Source organism: Nicotiana tabacum, chromosome 8, assembly GCF_000715075.1.
Source record: "Nicotiana tabacum cultivar K326 chromosome 8, ASM71507v2, whole genome shotgun sequence".
In the NCBI taxonomy this organism is placed as follows: Eukaryota; Viridiplantae; Streptophyta; class Magnoliopsida; order Solanales; family Solanaceae; genus Nicotiana; species Nicotiana tabacum.
The window spans coordinates 20,773,620-20,795,379 of record NC_134087.1 but is presented as its reverse complement, the minus strand read 5'-3'; the positions used below and the strand labels follow the sequence as shown (position 1 = coordinate 20,795,379).

Here is a 21,760-nt window from a genome sequence, read left to right as displayed (position 1 = left end):
GTATAGTTTATTATACATCAAGGTATATTCGATATATATAGTATAATATAGTATATAGTATATAAGCGCTCTCTCTCTCTCTCTCTCTCTCTCTCTCTATATATATATATATATATATATATATATATATATATATATATATATATATATATATTTTCAAAAAGAAAAAAAAGTAAATTCATTTTTTTTGTAAAATAGCGACCAACGTTGGTCGCTATTTTGGTCAAACGGCCAAATATAGTGACCAAAGTTGGTCGCTATTTTTAAATCCAGGAGTAAAAATCGGGTTTCCCCTCTTAATCTCTTATTTTCTCTCCAAAATTTTCCCAAACTCTCTCTCAACATATTCTCCCCCCTTCTCTATTTCCCTTACACAAATCAATCCCCCACCCCTTGCCACAACTGTGACCGCGCGCCACCACGCCGGAGCCGCTGCTTAACCTGTCGCCGGAGCTGTTGTCCCCCATCCCTTGCCACCACTGATTTTTAATCCTCCTTTTAATATATCAAGGTTAGTAATCTACCTTATTAGCTTTTTAATTTTTAATTTTTGCTATATAATTTTATGTAATTTTTTAGAGTTTTTGTCTATTTAGTATTAGGGTTTTTGGTTTGAACTACATTAGATTTATGAACTTAAGGTAAAAATTATAATCTTTTAGTTCTTGTATTAATTTATATTGAGTTCAATTGTGAAAAGAAACAATTCATTGTCTTAGATGAGGAGCAATACCTAAATAAGAGTACCTAAATTCATGCTTTAAACTATGCATTATACATTTATAAGATAAGAAAAAGAATTAAAGGGAGGAGTTTATTAATGTATTAATTATGAACTTAAGGTCATATTGGACTTTTAGGATATGAATTGGACTTTTAGTTAACTAAAAAAGATTAGGATATGAATTAACTAATTTAATTTGTTCTTGCTTTATTTATATAGATGGAACATCGTACTTGGATGTACAATAGGAATTATCCTAATCGGCGGGGATTGCGGGAGGATTTTGTAGAAGGGGTTGATGACTTTATTAGACATGCAATATCACTTCCGCCATACATAAATGAAGGAGTAATTAGGTGCCCTTGTGTTAGATGCGACTGTATGAAGTTTGGAAAAGCGGAGGAAGTTAAGGTTCATCTTTATAGTAAGGGGTTTATAGCGAATTACTTTGTGTGGACTAATCATGGAGAGATCGATGGTAGCCATGTGATATTTCATAACATGGTTGTTGGTGAAAGTAGTAGGTCGGTGGAGAATACACATCGTGATTCTAGAATTCATGATATGGTTGCGGATGCTTTTGGAATGCACTTAGGGGGTGAGCCCAATGAAAATGTTGAACAAACTCCTAATGATGAAGTAAAACATTTTTATGAACAGTTAGAGGAAGCTAGTCGTCCACTACGTAAAGGAAGTCCGCACTCTGAGTTGTCTGTTGCAGTTAGATTACTAAGTATCAAATCTGATTGGAATATTTCTCAAAGAGCCATGGACTCTGTCATTGACCTTATGCGTGAACTAGTTGACTCCGATATCGAATTACCTGGTGATTCTATAAGGCAAAGAGATTAGTTTCTAAGTTAGGACTTTCGTCAATGAGAATTGATTATTGTGAAGATGGTTGCATGTTATATTATAAAGATGATGTAAATTTAAGCAGTTGTAAATTTTGCGAAAAGCCTCGTTTCAAGAGGCTTTCCAGCGGGAAGATGGTCGCTATCAAGGCGATACATTATTTACCTCTTATACCTAGGCTAAAGAGGTTATATGCGTCGATGAGTTCTGCCCCTCATATGAGATGACACTTTAAAAATAGAAGACCACATGGTGTTATGTGTCATCCTTCAGATGGAGAAGCTTGGAAGCACTTTGATAGGACATATCCAGATTTTGCTAGTGAACCAAGGAACATTCGGTTATGTTTGTGTGCGGATGGCTTCACGCCTTTTTCTGTATTTGCGACACCGTATTCATGTTGGCCTGTCTTTCTTACACATTATAATCTACCACCTGAGTTGTGCATGACTAGTCCATATATATTCTTAAATTATATTATCTCCGGTCCATGTAATCCGAAAAGTTTGATAGATGTATATTTTCAACCTTTGATTGATAAGCTAAAACAATTGTGGTACGATGGTGTTGAAACATATGACATATCAACCAAGCAGAATTTCAATTTGCGTGCTAATTTAATGTGGACAATTAACGATTTTCCTGCATATGGAATGTTGTCTGGGTGGATGACTGCTGGGAAGCTAGCTTGTCCTTACTGCATGAAAAATAATAAAGCGTTCACTTTGAAACATGTCCGAAAGCAATCATGGTTTGATTGTCATCGTCAATTCTTGCCTGAGGGTCATGAGTTTAGAAGGATGAAAAATGCATTCAAAAAGAATAAAATGGAATATGATTATCCACATCCGATACTTTCAGGTGAGTAAATTTGGGAGAGGGTCCAGAACTTTAGTAAAGTTACTGAAGCTCCACCTTATAGATTCCCCGGATACGGTGTTACTCATAATTGGACCAAACAGAGTATATTTTGGGAGTTAGCTTATTGGAAGGATAATCTTCTCCGTCACAATCTTGATGTCATGCATATTGAGAAGAATTATTTTGACAATTTGTTTAACACAGTGATGGATGTTAAAGGTAAGACAAAGGATAACCCGAAGGCTAGAATGGACTTACAAGAATATTGCAGGCGGCCTGAATTACACTTGTAGACAACAAACAATGGTAAGATATTCAAGCCCAAAGCAAGTTACACATTCACTTTGGAGGAAAGACGGCAGATTTGTGATTGGGTAACGAAATTGAAGATGCTTGAGGGTTATGCGTCGAATTTTGGGAAAAAAATTGATATGGAGGTAGGGAAGTTGAGCCATTTGAAAAGTCATGACTGTCATGTTTTCATGGAGACTTTAGTGCCTATTGCATTTTGTGGTTTGCCTGAAAGAATCTGGAAACCCATCACAGAGATTAGTTTATTTTTCAAAGACTTGTGTTCTTCCACATTAAGGGAAGAAAACCTACACCGGATGGATCAGAACATTCGTGTAACTTCTTCTAAGATGGATAAGATATTTCCATGTGGGTTTTTTGATGTGATGGAACACCTTCCAATCCACCTTGTACGCGAGGCACGACTTGGATGGCCTGTTCAATGCAGATGGATGTATCCCTTTGAGAGGTAATATTATATATTTGATGTAATTTTCTGTTTTATTTGAATGTTCTTGGCTAACCTGAAATTATGTAGGACAATTGACAAATGCAAATAATTTGTTAAGCAGAGGAATAGGATTGAAGGATCTATATGAGAAGCTTATCTTGCAAAGGAAACTGCTCATTTTTGTTCTTATTATTTTGAGAGTAATGTACCATGTGCTAGGAATAGGCCCAACAGGCACGCGGTCGACCTTAGGAATGATCCATTATATTCGCCTATGTCCATATTCAATCAACCAGGCAAATGTTCTAAGGATGTTAGAAAGAGAAGTTTGAGTGATATAGAGTTCAAGTCAGCTACACTTCACGTGTTGCTAAATTGTCCCGAAGTTGTACCATTTCTCAAGTAAGTATTGATTTAGTGGTTATCAAAATATAAAAATTATTGTGATTACATCTCAATGCAACTACTAAAAATATTTGATGTGTCACAGTCACTTCGTGGGTCAATTGGCCATGATGTTGTATATACGAGATTTGATACGTGGTTCAAACAATTTGTAAGTTTCTCCTTAAAATATGCTAACACTATGTAGGTAAACAATGTTTGGAAGTTATGCTAACTTATGAATTTTTTTAACAATATGTAGGTAAATGATCCAAATAATGGTGTAAATCAATTTTTGAAAGATATATCTTGGGGACCTGGGGTTGAGGTCACAACAATGTCTAAGTACGTTGTGAATGGTTATAAGTTTCATACAGAGGATTGCTCTAAAAATAAAAATAGCAACAACAGTGGGGTGTGGGTTCAAGGTGGTGATGGCAACCAAGATGGAGATATTGATTATTATGGTGTGCTCAAAGAAATAATAGAACTAGAATATACAGGTTGGCCATATAAGAAATTGATACTCTTTAGATGCAAGTGGTTTGACCCACATCCAACAAGAGGTACAAGAGTACACAATCAATACAACATAATTGAGGTTAATCATACGAGGGAGTATGATCCCTATGATCCTTTCATAATTGCACATAATGTTAGGCAAGTGTATTATGCTCCTTATCCATTGCGGCGGAATAAGTTCGATTGGTGGGTTGTAATAAAAACTAAGCCTGTGGGTAGGGTGAAAGTCGAGAATGTGTTAGATGTTGCATATCAAAACGATATCTCCAGTGTTGACCAAATAGTGGACGAAGTTTTAGAAAATGATTTGGAACATCTTAAACACATATTGGAAGAAGTTGATATAAATGAAGTAAGAATTATAGAAAACGAGGAAGAAGAATCAACTGATGAAGCTCAAACTAGTGAGGAAGAAGAATTCTCGGACGTGGAACTATACGTCGATGAGCTTTAAAAAGTTGGTTTCTTTAATAACTCTCGTTTATAGCTAGTTTCTTTATATGTTTCCATCTAAATATGTATTATATTATGCAGATGACAGGCAAGGGTTGAGAAAAGGTTAAGAAACCAAAGAGGAGGGTAGAAGATAATCCTCCATCTTTTCCTGCCTCTTCAGAGATGCCTATGCCTATGCCTATGACTTTTCCTCCACCCCAGAGCTATTCTGAGCTGCCACAGCATCACCAGCCCTACACCTTCGTGCAAACACCAGGTCTTTCGTCACAGGGTCATAGGATTGTACGTCCGACATACAGTCCAGCTGTCGCATGACCACATGGATCGCAGCCATCTGCATCGTATGGATCGCATCGATCCATGTCACATCCACATGGATCACAGGCATCAGTGTCACAGCCACTCAGGTCACAGCCATTCGGGTCACAGCTATCAGTGTCACGTCCACTTGCGGGCCATACAGCTATGTCACAGTCACATGGCTCGCAACCATCTTCATATGAAACTCCACCTATTTCAGGCCTTCGCCTGCGAGATACTAGCTCTGACCCCCCTACACCTTCCACACATGCCTCTGATATACATGCTTCGGACGGTGATGCTGATGATGACGAGGAGGTGCATTATGATCAGTATGGCAGGATCATCATAGTCCCTGAGGGTGATGGGTAAGAGTTATTTGTTATTTTTACGTTTATTGTTTTGTACAGTTTTACTAAGATATTAATGTATTTTTTTTATTAAATTGCAGGTTCATCCCTAGTAATATTACTACAAGGATTATCACCAAAGCCACCAGAAAGCTTTATGATGGCCCTTATGCGTCTTGGAGTGATTTCCCATTCGCGCTGAAGGAGCAAATTTTCAATGACTTTAAGGTATAAATGTTCTTTTAAGCAGTACAATTATTTATATTTATGATATTTCCATCTAAATATGTATTATAGAATATAGCTTATATATATATATATATATATATATATATATATATATATATATATATATATATATATATATATATATATATATATATGTGTGTGTGTGTGTGTGTGTGTGTGTGTGTGTGTGTGTGTGTGTGTGTACTTACACTATACTATGCACTAAGTATTAGTGCATTAGCTAATATTATATCGAATATAGCTTTTATATATATTTGATAAAAGCTTATATATATATATATATATCTAATGCACTAATATACTATATACTATATTATAAGCAGTTAATGCACTTAACTTTTGAATAATTATTAGCTAACAAAAGCTAAGTATAATATATCGAATATAGAATTTATGATATTTCCATATAATACTTAACTTTTGAAATACAGAGCAAGTGTGTATGGGAACACGGCTATAGCGCGAATGTGGCTGCAAATTTTCATCTCAAAGCTCACAAGCGGTTGTCGCATCGTTTCTCCAAAGCTAGAAAGTTGAACCAGAAATCTGGCTGGTTGCTTCAGAATTTATGGGAGGATTTGCAAAGGCAATGGCTTACCGCAGAGTTCTTAGAAAAGAGCGAAAAAGGAAAGAAAGCTCGTGCATATGAGAAAGGAGGATCCTTGCACACTGGAGGTGCGATCAGCCTGGGGATAATAAAGAGAAGAATGGTTCGTAATTGCTTAATTTATTTTAATTTTCAAAGTATATCTATTCTGTTTATTAACTAAAATTTATGAGTTTTCAGGAGAAGAAGTTGGGGCGTCCGATAAACCAAGATGAGCTATTCAAGGAGACTCATATTGTAAAGAAGAAGAAAGAGACAGATCAAAAAAGGTGGGTCGAGGGCCGAGCCTCGACTGTACATGTAAGTTTTCACTTTTCATTAAGTATTTTGATTTACTTTTATATGAATTTTGAAATACTAATTCAATGTAATTTTTCTTATAGGGTTGCTTCACAGCTGAAGTGGAGGAATTCATACGTAGTTAGCCACCTAGTGAGTCGGGCGACCCAATCCAACCTTCGAACGAGGATGCTGAAAGAATCTGGATGCAGGCTGCTGGGGGTCCAAAATGGGGGAAGGTATATGAGCTTCCTACTAAGAAATTCCATCGCTATAAGTGCGGAATGCAAGGAATAGGGACTTCCTCGCAAGCCGAGCAACTTGATGGGGAGAGCCTCTCCTCTATGCGGGAGACTGTGACAAAGCTCACATCCGAGCTAGAAGCCGCCAAAGAGAGAAAAGATTAGAGATGCTAAGTACATTGGCATGCAAGATCATATCAAATATCTCCTAGCTTCTGGCAGTTTTCCGATTCCCCGGTTGACTCATTGCCAGAGGCTCGCCTTCCCCGTGCTCATTCCTCTCGTCCTCCCGTGATTGTTCTTCCCATCCTAGACAAGTACACTCTTCTGGATACCGTCTTGGTGAAATTTCATCATACGGTGATGATAATGATGTACAAAACAATCCTTGACTTTTATACACTTTCAACTAGACAAATACAATCGGTTTTCGAATGGACTTGTAATAACAATTAACTTAGTTTGGTTAGCTTAATGTGTTACTTCTATTGAACTTTAGTTTTAATGTTGTTGTTGTTGTTATTTATTTATTTATTGTTGTTGTTGTTGTTGGCATAAAATATCTATTTAAGATTTTTGGTAAGTTGGCAGGTGGTGTAGCTGCTAATACAGGCATTTTCTGCCAAAAATATACCAAGAAAAGCGACCAACTTTGATCGCTTTTCCCTAGAAAAGAAATAAATTTCTGGTAAATGGCGACCAAGAGACCAACTTTGGTCGCCAAATTTATATTATTAAAATAATAAGGCGACCAAAGTTGGTCGCCTTTTTCTTTACCGGAATATTTGGTCCTTTTACCGTAGAGACCAAAGTTGGTCGCTAATTGGCGACCAACTTTGGTCCCTAAGGTAAAGGGACCAGCTTAATATCGACCAGGCCTGTTTGGTCGCTTTTTGGCCAATAAGCGACCAACTTTGGTCGCTTTTGCTGGTCGCAAATTAGCGGATTTCTAGAAGTGTTAACAACTAAAAGCATAAGCACCGGATAGATACAAAACAAAAACTTCCTTCGATAAAAAGAGCTGAAGTTCGCCAGTTACAAAACTAAAACTTCAGCTCTAGAGCTGAAGTTCGCCAATTACAAAAACAAAAACTTACAAACAAAAACTTCAGCTCTAGAGCTGAAGTTCGCCAGTTACAACTTCAGCTCTAGAGCTGAAGTTCACCAGTTACAAAAAAAAAACTTTAACTCTAGAGCTAAACTTCAGGCCTGACTACTAGAATGCTGAAGTTTTGTGTGATTGCCTTTGCTACTTCAGCCCCGTATGTTGAAGTTATGCGAAAAAATGGGTACGCTTGCAATTTTTTTTTGCAAAGCGGGTACAAGTTAAAACGTAACACAAAAAACGGGTATAGATGCAAATGCCCCCACCGTTGGGCTGGCTTACTGACGGGTTGTTAAAAAAAAGGAATTTTTACATTCCTATACACTATATGAAACTAGATTACCCTCCCTACTCAAGTTTTACTATAATTACATTTTATATATCCAATTACCATTTGTGTACATTTTAAGGGAATTAATAATAATGATTAGTGCCCCAAAATTACTCTAACATATCTTCCACTCCCCCACGTTTCTCTCTCCACATCCCCCTCCCCTCATGTATCTTGCACAAGAGAGCAACAATTTCACCATTAACAACCATTAAAAAGCTTTGAAGCTTTGAATTCGAATTTGGGTTTTCAAAAAACATTGTTTGTTTGAATTGGATGTTGTTGCAAAGAATTGAGAATTCTCTCTACGTCTCTTTCTATATCTCAATCCCAAATTTCAATAATGTAAAGAAAAGGAAAAGAGAACAATAATTCTATCATTGACAGCTATTAAAAAGCTTTGAAACTTTGAATTCGAATTTGGGTTTTCAAAAAATCATTATTTGTTTGGATTGGGTGTTGTTGCAAATAATTGGAAATATGGTTTGGAGTCTATATCTCAATTTTGAGGGGTTTTGGTGAAGATTAGACTTAGTTTTGGCTGATTTTCAGATTAAAACTCGAGGAGGAGGAGAAGAAGACATGACATACATTATACTGCAGAAATTGTAGAAAAATTGTATTCTGTTGTTTATATATTTTTCTTTTATTTATTTAACTATTGTATGAAAGTTGGACAACATTGTATAAAAATTATATTTAAGTTGTATAATATTGTAGTTGTATATAACTGAGTAGAAATAATGTATGAAAATTGTAGATAAGTTGTATAATATATAATTAGTTGTATGAAATTTGTTTTTACTATGTATAAATCAGATACAAAATATACAAAAGACATATTATATAAAATTTGTATTTAAGTTGTATGTTATTGTAGTTGTATTTAACTGGGTAGAAATAATGTGTGAAAGTTGTAGATAAATTGTGAAAGTTGTAGATAAGTTATATATCATTAATCTGGAATCTGACTTATCATATATATTGTTTCTATTTGAGTCATGGCTTATATTTAAAAGCTCGACTTATATTCTTACTTTATAGTAAACCATAGTTCATTATGATTTTATTTGAAGAGTTACACAAGGTTTTGAAAGTATTTCCCTTTTGAATTAGCTCTTTATCGTTGCTACTAATGCCTGTGTTTAGACGGACACACTGAGATAGTCTATTTACTGCCTGTAACCTCACTTTTCATGTCTGCTACATCTATTTTTACCCTTATACAGTGAGTTTCTAGCTAAAGCAGCATTTAAATATCCATAAGATTTGGCGCCTTCGATGCATTATTCTTCAATTTCTCTTGTTTTTTTAGTGAATACTCATTTCTGTCATTCAAATCATTTATGCTTTGCCATAATAAATTGGACAAGATAAGAAATGACCATCTCAAAATCTGATTACATATCTACAATGTATATAGGAAGATTACTCAAACAGAAACAATATATATAGGAAGATTACTGTATTTTAAGGCGGAAGAAAATATTGAAAGAGAAGAGGAGAAAAAAAAAGGAAAAAGGTGTATCTAAATTCCTTAATTGAAGGCACTAATAATGGATTGTGAGCCTTTTAAGTTGGAATGTATATATATTTTGTAAACAAAACTTGTGTAGGTAGGGTAATTAACTAAACATGAACATTTAGGGTAATAAAGTTTTCAATAGTGTATAGGAATGAAAAGATCCCAAAAAAAAGAAGACCTAAATAGCTGCCTGTTCAACTACTTAAACTACAAATAGTATATATAAAATCCGTGTATGATATGTGTATAATTGTATATAATCAGTGCATAACTTATGTATATCGACTAGAAAAAATAAATAGTAAATCTGACTGGCTATTTGTGTAAAGATCCCTATGACATTTTTGTGAAAATAGCATGGCTAGCCAGTTTTCGAACGGGTAATTGTAAAATAGCCAGCGTTTATAAAGTCATTGAAAAATAGCCACTATTTTGCTACAACACGAAAATTTCCAACACAGATTGGTGCACCTGTGTATGAACTTCCAGCATATTATATTGGAACTCCAACACACGGAATGTTCCAATATAATCTACTGGAGATTGGAGCACCTGTGTATGAACTCCAATATATTATGTTGGAAGTCCAATATATTATGCTGGAAGTCCAATATATTATGCTGGAACTCCAGTATATTATGTTGGACTTCCAGATTTATTTTTGAAATTTTGAACAGTATTTTCGTTCAGATTTATCTTTACATGAAAAGTGGTTAAATTTCGATTACTTTTGAAACTGTGACTATTTTTCAATTACCACTTGTAAATCTGGCTATTTTTGAATTTCACCTGATATGTTTTGGGGTGATTTTAACTTTAGACCCCTGGTCCAAAGTAAAAGTTATAAACCCATGGTCAAGAGATGTGCAACACTTTTTAAATTTGAAGTAGAGAGTAGAGACAAGCAAGAAAAACAAAATTCAAGACCATCTACTTCATCCCGGGCTATTGGTAATGCGCAGAAATCTTCCTTAATTTAGCTCCTACTCCTAACATTTTCCAAAATATAAGAAATCTATTTTATCTATTCATCCTTTTCACGATACCAACTATTTACTAATTAAAATAATTGAAATTTAAAAAAAAAAAAAGATACAGAAGCACTTATCTTTTAGTTCTATTCATATTTTGTTTGTTTGATTGTCTAAAACCTGTTGAACATATGCTCCTCGAGAAAATGAGAAAAATGACCTGTTCTTAGAAAGAGTGACATACTGACATTTTTCACTACTACACCATAACACTTGTTCCTACTAAGAAGGATACATATTTTCAAACTCATTGTTATCACCAACATCACTCTCGCTCAGGTCCTATCAATTCATTTTCCAGTTTTATGTTAAATCGCACACAGCAAAATAATTCTCAAAAATATTTTTTTGAAAATCTTCTCACTAAAAGTATTTATCGCCAAAGAGGAAATAAGAAAAGATACACCAAAAAAATGGAATTTGCGTATTGCAATTATAAGAAATTCCCTAACTGGACATACTTTTACTCTCAGATCGTACTTATAAAGACTAATCCTCCACTTTGATTCGTTGAGTTAACATTCCAGAGAAATGGTTCATGTCCTATATTCTTTTTTGTTAGTGAGAAGGAAAAACTGAAGGGAAACATAGCAAAACACACAAGGCCTAAATTACTAAAACCTATATTAATCTGTCTTTTTCTGCTTTATGCTAGTTTATCAACTCACAGTACAGACAATATGAAAAGGAGTAGTCATTAATAATGACAACCATAATAGGACTAGGAGAGACAATATGTGACTCAACCAGTCATGTCTCTCGACAGTCTCTAGCACAAAACATAAACTATAAGCTGGGAGCCTTTTCTTTGTTTTTCCTTTCATTATATGATGATAGGAGATTAACTTATCATTAATCAAGTAAGGATTTAATTTGCATTGCTATAGAGGATCTATATGACTGATTACAACATCTACTAGATTAAACAGCCTTTAAATTTCTATTACCTAGTATTACTGAAGCTGTTACTGCTGGAACGTACCAATATTGACAGAATTCCACTGAACTGAGGACGTTTTGAAGGGCAATTGTCCCAACACTTGATCATAAGAGACCTCAAAACTTGGGGGCAATCTTTTGGAATTTCAGGTCTCAGCCCACAAGCAGCAATTCCGACAGCAGCCTGTACTGGTGAGTAAGCAGAATATGCTACCTCACCAGCAACCAATTCCCATATAATCATTCCAAAACTATATACATTACTCATCCAAGTCTCTCTAACACTTTCAGGGTCACCTGCAATTATCTGTTACAACCAAAATTATGGTTAGAAAGGGGATAATATTCCTTTTTATCACTCATTGCATACAATTGACAGCATAAGAGGGGTAAGAGCCACTTAACATAAAAAAAGATTTGCCACTGCATAAAAGCAGCCTGCTCATGGTGCATACATTCTTCTTTGATAAACAACAAGCAGCTCTTAGCATACATTAAATCAAAGTCTGAGGCAAGTTATTAGACTCCATTACATCGATCATATAAAAGGATTACTTTAAAAGACTGGCATGTTCCACGACTGTCAATCATAGCTTTAAAAAAAATGATAATTGCTGTTTAGGTTCCTCAACTACATTGGCAAGTTTCAGCTTCGTCCACCTAAGCATAAAATTTTATGCGCTTTTGGTCTCTTCACTAACAAATTTTCAAATTTTTTAAGGATTATTGACTTTAAGAAGTAAAAATATCAAAATAATCTCTTCCCATAAAAGAAGTAGTCACATGGTTTTCTTGTTAGCAAATGGACCAAATGAAGGTTACATGTTCAGTCATATATTGCAAAGAATAAAACTGAAACTAGCCAATATCATAATTTTCTCTAAAAAGATTTTATCAGAATTCATTTGAAAATTATCCCCAGAAAAAGAAAGGAGGAAGGAGGAAAAGAGAAAAAGAAAACTGTAGCACCAGAAATGAAAGTATAGCAAACATCCTATGGATTTCCATCTTCATCTAAAAGTGGGTTCCGCTAAGAGATATCAACTCAAAAATGTTTGCTAGAATTAAAACCAAAAGTACATAATCATGTAGCAGGGTATAAGTGCTAAGACCATAAAGCAAATAAAGTAAAAACAAATATGATAACATGATGCGCATGCTAAAAAATCATGCAAGAAAAAGTGACAATGTTTTCTTAAGTAGATAATCATCAAAAGGCCTACTTAAATATATTTAATCCAGTGAAGACATTTAATTTTTCTCTTCTTAACAACAACTAAACTACTCATCTTGTGGCAATAGAAGGGCAATTTCGCGTCTTACCTTATGTATCAACACCACAGAAAATATGCTTCTCAAGAAAATCGTAGATGATACTTTGTGGCCATTCTAAGATGAGATACTCAAAGGACGAGAGAATATCGCATGCCACTCATTGAGCACTAACTTGAAATTTTATTAGTATAGAAAACTGTCGGGGGCATGGTTCACAGAATCCTAGTTTTGGAGAACCCTTAATTTTCCGTAAAAAATTATTTTGTAGAATGAAATGGGTCCAAATGGTGCGGAATAGATTCAGAGGATTCATTTAACAGTACCCGACTAGTTTGACAATAAGGTGCAGTTTCTGTTGAATTGATCGTCGGCTTGCCCGTGAATTTCAGTTAGGTTAGTACATCTGACACAGAGAAAAACCCTCCCTTTCTACTCATTGTCCTTCTTCTCATCCTTAACGGGAAAAAGAGGGGGATTAGCTAGTAGCCAGATATAATCTTATAAGAGCTCTCAAGTATCAGCTTCCCCTACCTAAGCTGGCACCCAGTTTGGCATCGAAGACTGTTTACTCGGGTTACTGCAGCATACTTGGAAAGATTCGATCTCAGAACTCATGAAAGAACATTATATCTGACACCAGCAAACCCCAGTCTCACAGCCTAAAAATAATTATACCAGTAAAAATTTCAGTTAACATCTTTCTGACAAATCTACTTTTTCATTCTGTTAAGATGCTGCCAATTGAAAAGTATACTAAAGTGAAAGTGGATCTCACTATTATGTAAGGTCCTATATTTTTCTGATGATCCATCAATATGGAATCTTGAAACCATAACCTAAAGATCAACTTCACAAGATAAGCAAAATTACTTTCTTATACTTCCAATGATGACATAAGTTCCTCTAAGTTATATTTAACTTTTAATTTGTACATAAAATTTCATCTGAAGTGCTCTGCCAGTAAAGGAACAAAACATCCCAACACTTTTCTCCCTCAATCTAGCCCTGCCTTCAAACTGTAAGGCAATCTTAGAGCTCATCATCCCTAAAATAGCCTTTTTCAAAATATTTCCAAAAACTTTACTCAATATTCCAGAATAAAGAGACATATGAATGTATATATATGAATCAAACTAGATGTAGAAGGGAACAGACCTCAGGAGCTAGCCATCTATAACCATCAGTCTCATACTCCATGGCTTCGTCAATACTCCTGCAAGCAGCTACTATGCCCATATCACCTAAGCAAGCATTCCCATTTTTGTCTAACAAGATCCTCTGTGTATTAAGATCTCTATATGCAGCTCCATGATCATTTATAAACTTGATTCCCTCAGCTATATCAATGGCAATCCTTATTATTTCTTTAGTCTGGAGTTTCTTTTTCTTCAACAGTAAGTCATAAACTGACCCAGCTTCCATCAACTTAGTCAGAACACACAAGCCATGATTTTCACTGATGCAAACACCAAAAAATTGCAATATACTCTTTTGACCGCACGTCATCAGCTCCAACAAATCTTGTCGAAGCACAAACTCGTATGCAATTCCTTTGTCACACCCCTTGAGCTTCTCAACCGCAACTCTTTTTCCCTTGTATACCCCTTTGAATGTATTCGGTCCAATCTGATCGATGAACTCAAGATTATCAGAGCTCAACAACCACTTTCCAATCTTTTCTCCACCAGATAACACAGTCTGCCATTCATCCACCGAGACCGTAAACAAAGAAGTAGGTAACGGCATTTGCAACTGGACCTTTGGGGTAGAATTATCGAACTCATTTTTGTAATTTGGCTGCCCAGAGTCCTCTTCAATCTCCTCATATTCTCTGCTCCTTGTGTTCTCCTCTTGACTCCCACAAATCCCAAACGGTAGCTTCTTCATTGCAGTAGATTTTGGCTTCTTAAGGGCTGATTTAAGAACATTCTCGATACGAGCTTTAAACATTTTTTCTTTCCCAGATTGAACCAAAAGCATCACAATCCCCAATGTAAAACCTTTCTTTTCAAAGATCTGTATCTTTTTACAACAAATCAAGGCGCTGTCGAGCGCCCCGGACATTGCAGACCACGATATAGAAGAGTTACATGCAAATGTTAACTTAAAAATTGATCCTTGAACTTCATCATCAGATACCTCTTGTATCATAATGGCTGGGTGGTCCTCTGTGGATGCCTGCTCTATCAATCTAATATGTAGAAAGACATCCTTCATTTCAAATCCAGCTTGCCCATAGCTATCAAAAAACAAGCCAAGTATATAAGAAAATGCCAACACCAAAACAACTAGCAGCAATAAAGCAAAGCCAAAAATTAGATGGTGACACTAATAGGCAGATCTAGGTATCTAGCTTAAGGCAGTTCAACCGAACATGCTCTTGGTCAGAATCATGTACACATAACAACAATTACTAGTATGTCCCAATCACAAACTAGTCGGGTTTTATCCCATTGCATTTGAGCCATTTTCATTTTGATCCTCATGATCATCATTTACATACTGTAGACGAGACAGTGCTAGTTTTGCAGAACCTACATGTACAGGTCGAACACTATACGTATATAAAATTAATTAAAGCTAGAGTTAGACACACAATTAGAAGTCACACTCTTAACTCATAACCCAGGATGTCTAAAACTTAAAACCGCCATTGTGCACAGTGGAGCGACATCGACTGAAGGACTTCGTCAAAAAATAATGTTGTGCATATAGAAAAATTATACTGCATGCATAGGTTATAAATTATTTTGTATACATATGGAGTATATTAAATCTTGTACTCCTTTAGTGAAATTCCTGATTTTACTGTTGCTGAGCGTGCATACATATGTAAGAACATTATTAAGAATATATATTCATGTTGGGTTTTTAAGGTGTGAATAGGAAAACGCATCTTTTGGATTGTACGTCTCCCCCTTACCCTTTCATTGCCTATAAATTAAGAATCTCGACCTCATATTTTATACACCAAAATTCTGAAGTCTCTCTCCTTGTCAAGTGTGATTTGCTCCATTCTTAGAGTTGGCCGCAGTTCTATAATTAGTGTATTCCGTTCTATCCTAAGAGGAATTAATCCAAACCTTGGGCAACATTAAGGATATTAAATTCCTTAAGGGGCTCGAAATTATTTAACTTTTCTTGTTATTATGTCTTTCCAGTTTTCTGCCTTTACAATTTTGTTTTTTTTTGTTGAACACAGTTAGTAACAGTTCAATCCAAAAATTTCAAGGACAGTGCAATCACCTGAGTGGGAAAGAGTCGTAATGCTTGCGAATGTTGGATACAAGCTTCTCTGGAAGTTGACTACCAGGATAAAGCTGAGTCAATCCCCGTACAACGCTGCCCCAAACGTGCTTCCGACCGGTCTCAACTCGGTCCGATGGCAAAGGCGAGTCACGAACCGTTTCGAGGTTTAGTGAGTTCTTAAGCGACGCAATTACCTCCGACACGTTCCTGCTCAGCCTCTGTAGTCGTTTCTGCATTGCTGAAGAAGACTCCTTTAAACCTCCAATTCCGCCGGCAGATACAGTACCGGTTGAGCAACCGCTTCCCGGCGGCGCCTCCGATCTGTGATTGTTTCTCATTAGAACTTGTTCTACCATTTCCTCGTCAATGCTAGCTCGACTTGACCAGCACTCTAAAGCTGCGGCCATCAATTCAGAATTTAAATTTAATAGGTTTTAATTGAGAATGTGCTTCGGAAAATATATACGATTCGATCCAAAAACAATTATTGTGAACATGCAGAAGCTCTCCTAGCTCAGTCCACTGTCATGTAATGTGGCTCGAAACGGAGACTAGCTTGAAAATCTAAATTTTGTAGAAAAAGGGGATTAAATTAAGATCAGAAAATCGTTATATAGAGTGGGAAAATTAATATGTACTAGTAAATTATAGTATGATATTTGAGGGAGTATACTATACTCCATTTTTTATCTGACAGAATTAAGCTGGGGTAGTTTTTTTGGGGAAGTGGGAAAATTTAATAGGAGGGCGGTGAAGTGATATAGCGATTAAAAGCGGGAAGTTGCATGCCACGACCCACGGGGATGAATGTGATGATCATAGTTTTGTCTGATTAAACATGGAATTATTGATAATAATCTGTTATTCGGTGTCCTCGGAGATTGAAACAAGATTGGGATGTGGGCCTGAATTTGCTTCGTGCTATTTTTCTATGTATTTAGTCCATACAAACTCCATCCTCATTAATATTAAAGAAAGAATTACAAAAAATACAGATGGTTTCACGTCGTAACAAAAAATATAAAAATAGCATGGGCTAGTCAGTTTTCGGATTGATCATTTAAAAATAGCCAGCATTTATAAAGTTATTGAAAAATAGCCATTATTTTGGTGCAACACGAAAAGTTCCAGCGTAATATACTGGAGATCGGTACATCTGTGTATGAACTCCAGCATATTATGCTGCAACTCCAACACGCGGAAAGTTCTAATATAATATACTAGAGAGTGGAGTACCAGTGCTCCAATCTCTAGCATATTATGGTGGATTGGTATATTATACTGGACCTCCAGTATATCATACTAGAGTTCCAGCATAAGTATACTGGGACTCCAGTATATTATACTTGAGTATTTTTTCCGGATTTTGAACAGTGTTTTCGTTCAGATTGATCTTTACATGAAAAGTGGCTAAATTTCGTTTACTTTTGAAACTGTGGTTATTTTTGAATGACCACTTGTAAATCTGGCTATTTTTGAATTTCTCCCCAAAAAAATGGCCCATATTTTTAAGTTTTACCCGACCTAGCCCATATTGTGCATATTTTGAAAGTACTAGCAAATTCAAAATATGTGTTCTTATAACCATTGCTTCTAAAAGTTATGGAGTTAAATTTGTATTTTTACAATCATTGCTTTCACTCTCTCTTCTTCTCACATCTTCTACTTATGCTTCAAGGGGCCATGTATATTCTTCTCCTCCTCTTGTGTCACCTGGCAATGTAAGAAAATTGAAGAGTAGAAGTCCACCATTGAAGGCCGTTCAAAGCTTTGCTTTCGAAAATAGAATTTTTTGAGTTTGTTAGTTGTTTGGATTGGATGTTGTTCCAATTAACTGAATATATCAAAAGGAGTTCAAAAGTTTAAATTTGAAGTGATTTGGAGTAGATTTGAGCAAGATTTGAGTTAAATTTGAGAAAAAGACGCAAGGAAGAAGACGAAGTCAGTTTTTGTATAATTATGTATAGTCTTGTATAATAGTGTATAAACACATCTTATACACTATTATACACTTTTATACACCTTTATACAAGTGTCTGAAGATGGACTTCTTCCACGATTTTCAGTTGTAATTCTTGTTCAAAACCAGTCCAAATCTCCATTAAATGACTTCAAATTTTATGTACAACCTCCTTATACTATTTCGAACAAGCCTAATAACACCCACTCCAAATTTCTCACAAATTAAATTCAAAATTTAAACTCACACATTTAAGCTTGTTAAAAATTTAATTTTCACCACCTAAATAGATTTGGTTTGTTGAACTGATATTTGAGCCACAGTTACTGATTCGAAAATTAACTTAAAAGCTTGAGCAATCTTTATTAAAAATTAAATAGTAATTTCGAGAACTTATTGGAGTTAGCTGTTGAATCTGAACCTATTATTTTTGGGTTAGTTGGTGGTAAATTGAAATATAAGCTATAAAATTGAAAAGTATGAATTTCAGCTTTTCTTATGTGAAATTTTACCTTAATTAAATCATGTCGGTGTGTAGTGTAGCTTAATAGGTCAGGTAGTTAAGAGTATTCTTTTTCCATATTAAGTATGTGATTAGCTTACTTTTAGGCAAAATATATAAAAATCCCATTAAACTTGTCCAAAAAAATATATTTGAACACTTAAACTAAATGAGTGATCTTTTACCCCTAAACGTATTTGGAGTGAATTATCCCCCGTCCCCCCCCTCAAAACACTAATATCAGTCTCACAATATGAGGTGATTTACACGCGCGCGCCATGTCAAAACCATGTCAGTGCCACGTCAGAAATCTTTTTTCTTTGGTAAACTTTCCTCTTTTTCTTTATTCTTACTCATAGTTTTACACTAATAATCCTAATTAACCATTAAAATGCTTCAATAATAATACCAAGTTCAGTGCTTGATATAACCATCTCTCTCTTCAATCATAGATTCAACAAAATCTTAATCTATTCGTATTTCTTCAACAAATTAATTACAATGCCTACAGGTGGATTTTTACACCAAACTCCACAGCATTCCACACCGAGGAAGTGCTGCCAATTGGACAAGTGCCACTGCGGTCGAAGGAGATTGAAGGCTTAAGATTTTGATTTGGGGTAAATTGACAATCTTCCCGAATTGAGTGTAATAATGTTAAATCACAAATGTTGAAATTATGACAATTTTGTTGAAATAATCTGAAATCATATGTTGCTGCAACCAAATCAATCCAATCATCTTATCAATAGCTTTCAGAACTATGTTCATTCATTTCATTTTTTCCTCAATTTGCTTCAATCAAATTCTGGATTCCTGTAGATTAGTTCCCATATTTGTCTTACAGATTAGTAGATCTGCATGTTGATTTAAAAACTTTTGTTAAATTTATTATAGAAAAGAAGTAGGAAAAGAAGAAGAAGAAAGTAAACGAACACAGATCTGAAGAAGAGAGGGGGAGAAGGAGAAAGAAGGGGGTGGTTCAAGAGATCTAAAGAATAGAAAAGAAAGGGCCCACCTTTTACGCGCTTAATTATTTTTTTCTTTTTATGTTTTTGCCACATCAGCTATTTGGGTGGAATAAAATTTGTGTTTAGGGGGTAAAACATCACCAGTGTTCAAACATATTTTCTAGACAAGTTTAATAGGATCTTTATGTATTTTGCCTTACTTTTATTGTGATTAGGTGTGGCAAACGGGTGGGCCGGGTCAGATATAAACAGTTAAAAAATAAGTAATGCAAAAATGGATAAATTATCCGACTCATGGGTATCCATATTATTCATAAATTATCCATAATATGGATAAAAAATAGATTAGCTGGTGGATATTCATATTATTCATGGGTTCTTGAATATGATCATTTTTGGGAGAATTAGTCTCCCAAAGGAACACTCAATTTGAGGCTTTACAAATATAAAAGTTAAACTCATTAGTTATCCATTGGTGATCCATTTTCTAAGTAAATAATATGGTTCTTATCCATATTTGATCTATTTTAAAATACTCCATTATCCAACTCATTTTTAACGAATAATATGGGTAAATAAATGTTTGGTTTTAACCATCTTGCCACCACTAACAACTTGTTTGGATAGTTGTTACATGTTGTATTGTATCGTATTGTTATTTTAAATACAATATTTGTTTTGATTACTACTTAAATTTTATTGTATCGTATCATTTAAATCCGTCATTATGTAACGACAGAAAGTGCCACTTTATAAAATGATTGATTTAGTGTGGTCGCGTCGCTTCCATATTTTTTTCTCGTATTGCCTATTTTATTACTAAATAATCATATTTTATCCTTTACCCTACCTTCTTATATAATAATATTACCTCGTACCTTACTTTTTCTTTATAATATTGTAAATTTATTCTTCATATTGTTGGTGTATGACATCATGAAACGATAGTAAACTATACAATCTATGCAAACATTGTATACATCAAAACGATACAATATAATACGATATAATATTATACGATACATTATGAAACGATACGTAGCAACTACCCAAACAAGCTGTAATTGTGATCATAAATTTATTGTGAATGCTAAATTTTATGTAGGTATTATCCCTCCTTATACTTGTAACCAATAAATCAACCCCCACCCCTACCCCACACACAATTATTTGATCTTTACTATTAAGGTGAGAGAACTTAAAACTATATAAACTTCACACTAGCATATTACAATACCGACGTAAGACTCAAGTTCTTAGTTTTAATGGACCATAATAAACTACCACGCTTTATATTTGTCATTCGCAATTAAACCGGGAGAACCTAATGCTATATAAACAACACATCAACACATAAAAAATGATATGGAACTCAAATCACATACCTTACAATGGACCTAACACAATGAGCCTTGGTGGTTGGGTCTTGTGGAACGAAATGCGCATTCGGTTCCTTGTTGTATTTCCTTTTTCCCCTTTCTTGTTGTTAATCTCTTACGTTTTGTGGTCTTCTGGTAAGACTAAACAACATCACATATGACAAGACTGTTGAGTTTCTTTTTAATATAGAAAGGTATTAAAAAGAGGGTGAATGGGAAATGGAGGGAAATGAATATTTTGAGTAAAATTTTAAGTTTTCCTCTCCTTTGAATGAGACATTGTCCCTCATTGGTAAAGGAAAAGGAGTTTGGTGGGTTTATATACAAATACACTTCATGTAGTTCTTAAAGAGTTAGGAAGAAGGCAAGCCTCGCGCCGTCGTCGTCGCTCGCTCGGCTCGGCTTCGGCTTCGGCTTCGGCTTCGGCTTCGGCTTCGGCTTCGGCTTCGGCTTCGGCTTCGGCTTCGGCTTCGGATTCGGATTCGGATTTGGATTTGGATTTGGATTTGGTCAAATGATTGATTGATTAATTTTTTGGACCAAATTTATTTGTTAATAATAAATATTAACGTAATAATATCCGTATTTGTAACGAATATGTTCCAATCCGTGGATTTGTTCCAGCAGGCTAATGCGTCTCCCACCATTGCCAAATGCTTGCTTCATTAGTTAGCAGCCTGGTGCTCCGTCCACCATGGCCAAGTGCTCCACTAAATGAGTGGAAGCGGGTCCGTGTTTAGCGGCTAACTACACTATAAATAGATGGTGCAAGCAGCTTGTTGAAGACACACCGAAACAGAATTGAGAGCTATTGATCTCCTCTTCACCGAAAACTCAACATTGGCTATAATTTGCATTCCTTCCTCTCAGAATTTTCATTCGACTTCTGAGTTTTCCTCCCTTGTTCTGCATTGTTTTAAAC

The 21,760-nt window shown here is 35.2% G+C and overlaps 1 protein-coding gene across 1 annotated transcript; it reads right to left on the bottom strand.

The window, feature by feature from the left end:
* Positions 1-11,174: 11,174 nt before the first annotated feature.
* Positions 11,175-16,820, bottom strand: LOC107804973 (uncharacterized). Its single transcript, XM_016628942.2, has 3 exons — positions 16,024-16,820; positions 13,933-15,016; positions 11,175-11,809 (listed from the first exon to the last, which is right to left on the bottom strand). Exons 1-3 carry the CDS (start codon positions 16,431-16,433, stop codon positions 11,507-11,509), a joined length of 1,797 nt encoding a protein of 598 aa, XP_016484428.2. The 5' UTR covers positions 16,434-16,820; the 3' UTR covers positions 11,175-11,506.
* Between the last annotated feature and the right edge of the window lie 4,940 nt (positions 16,821-21,760).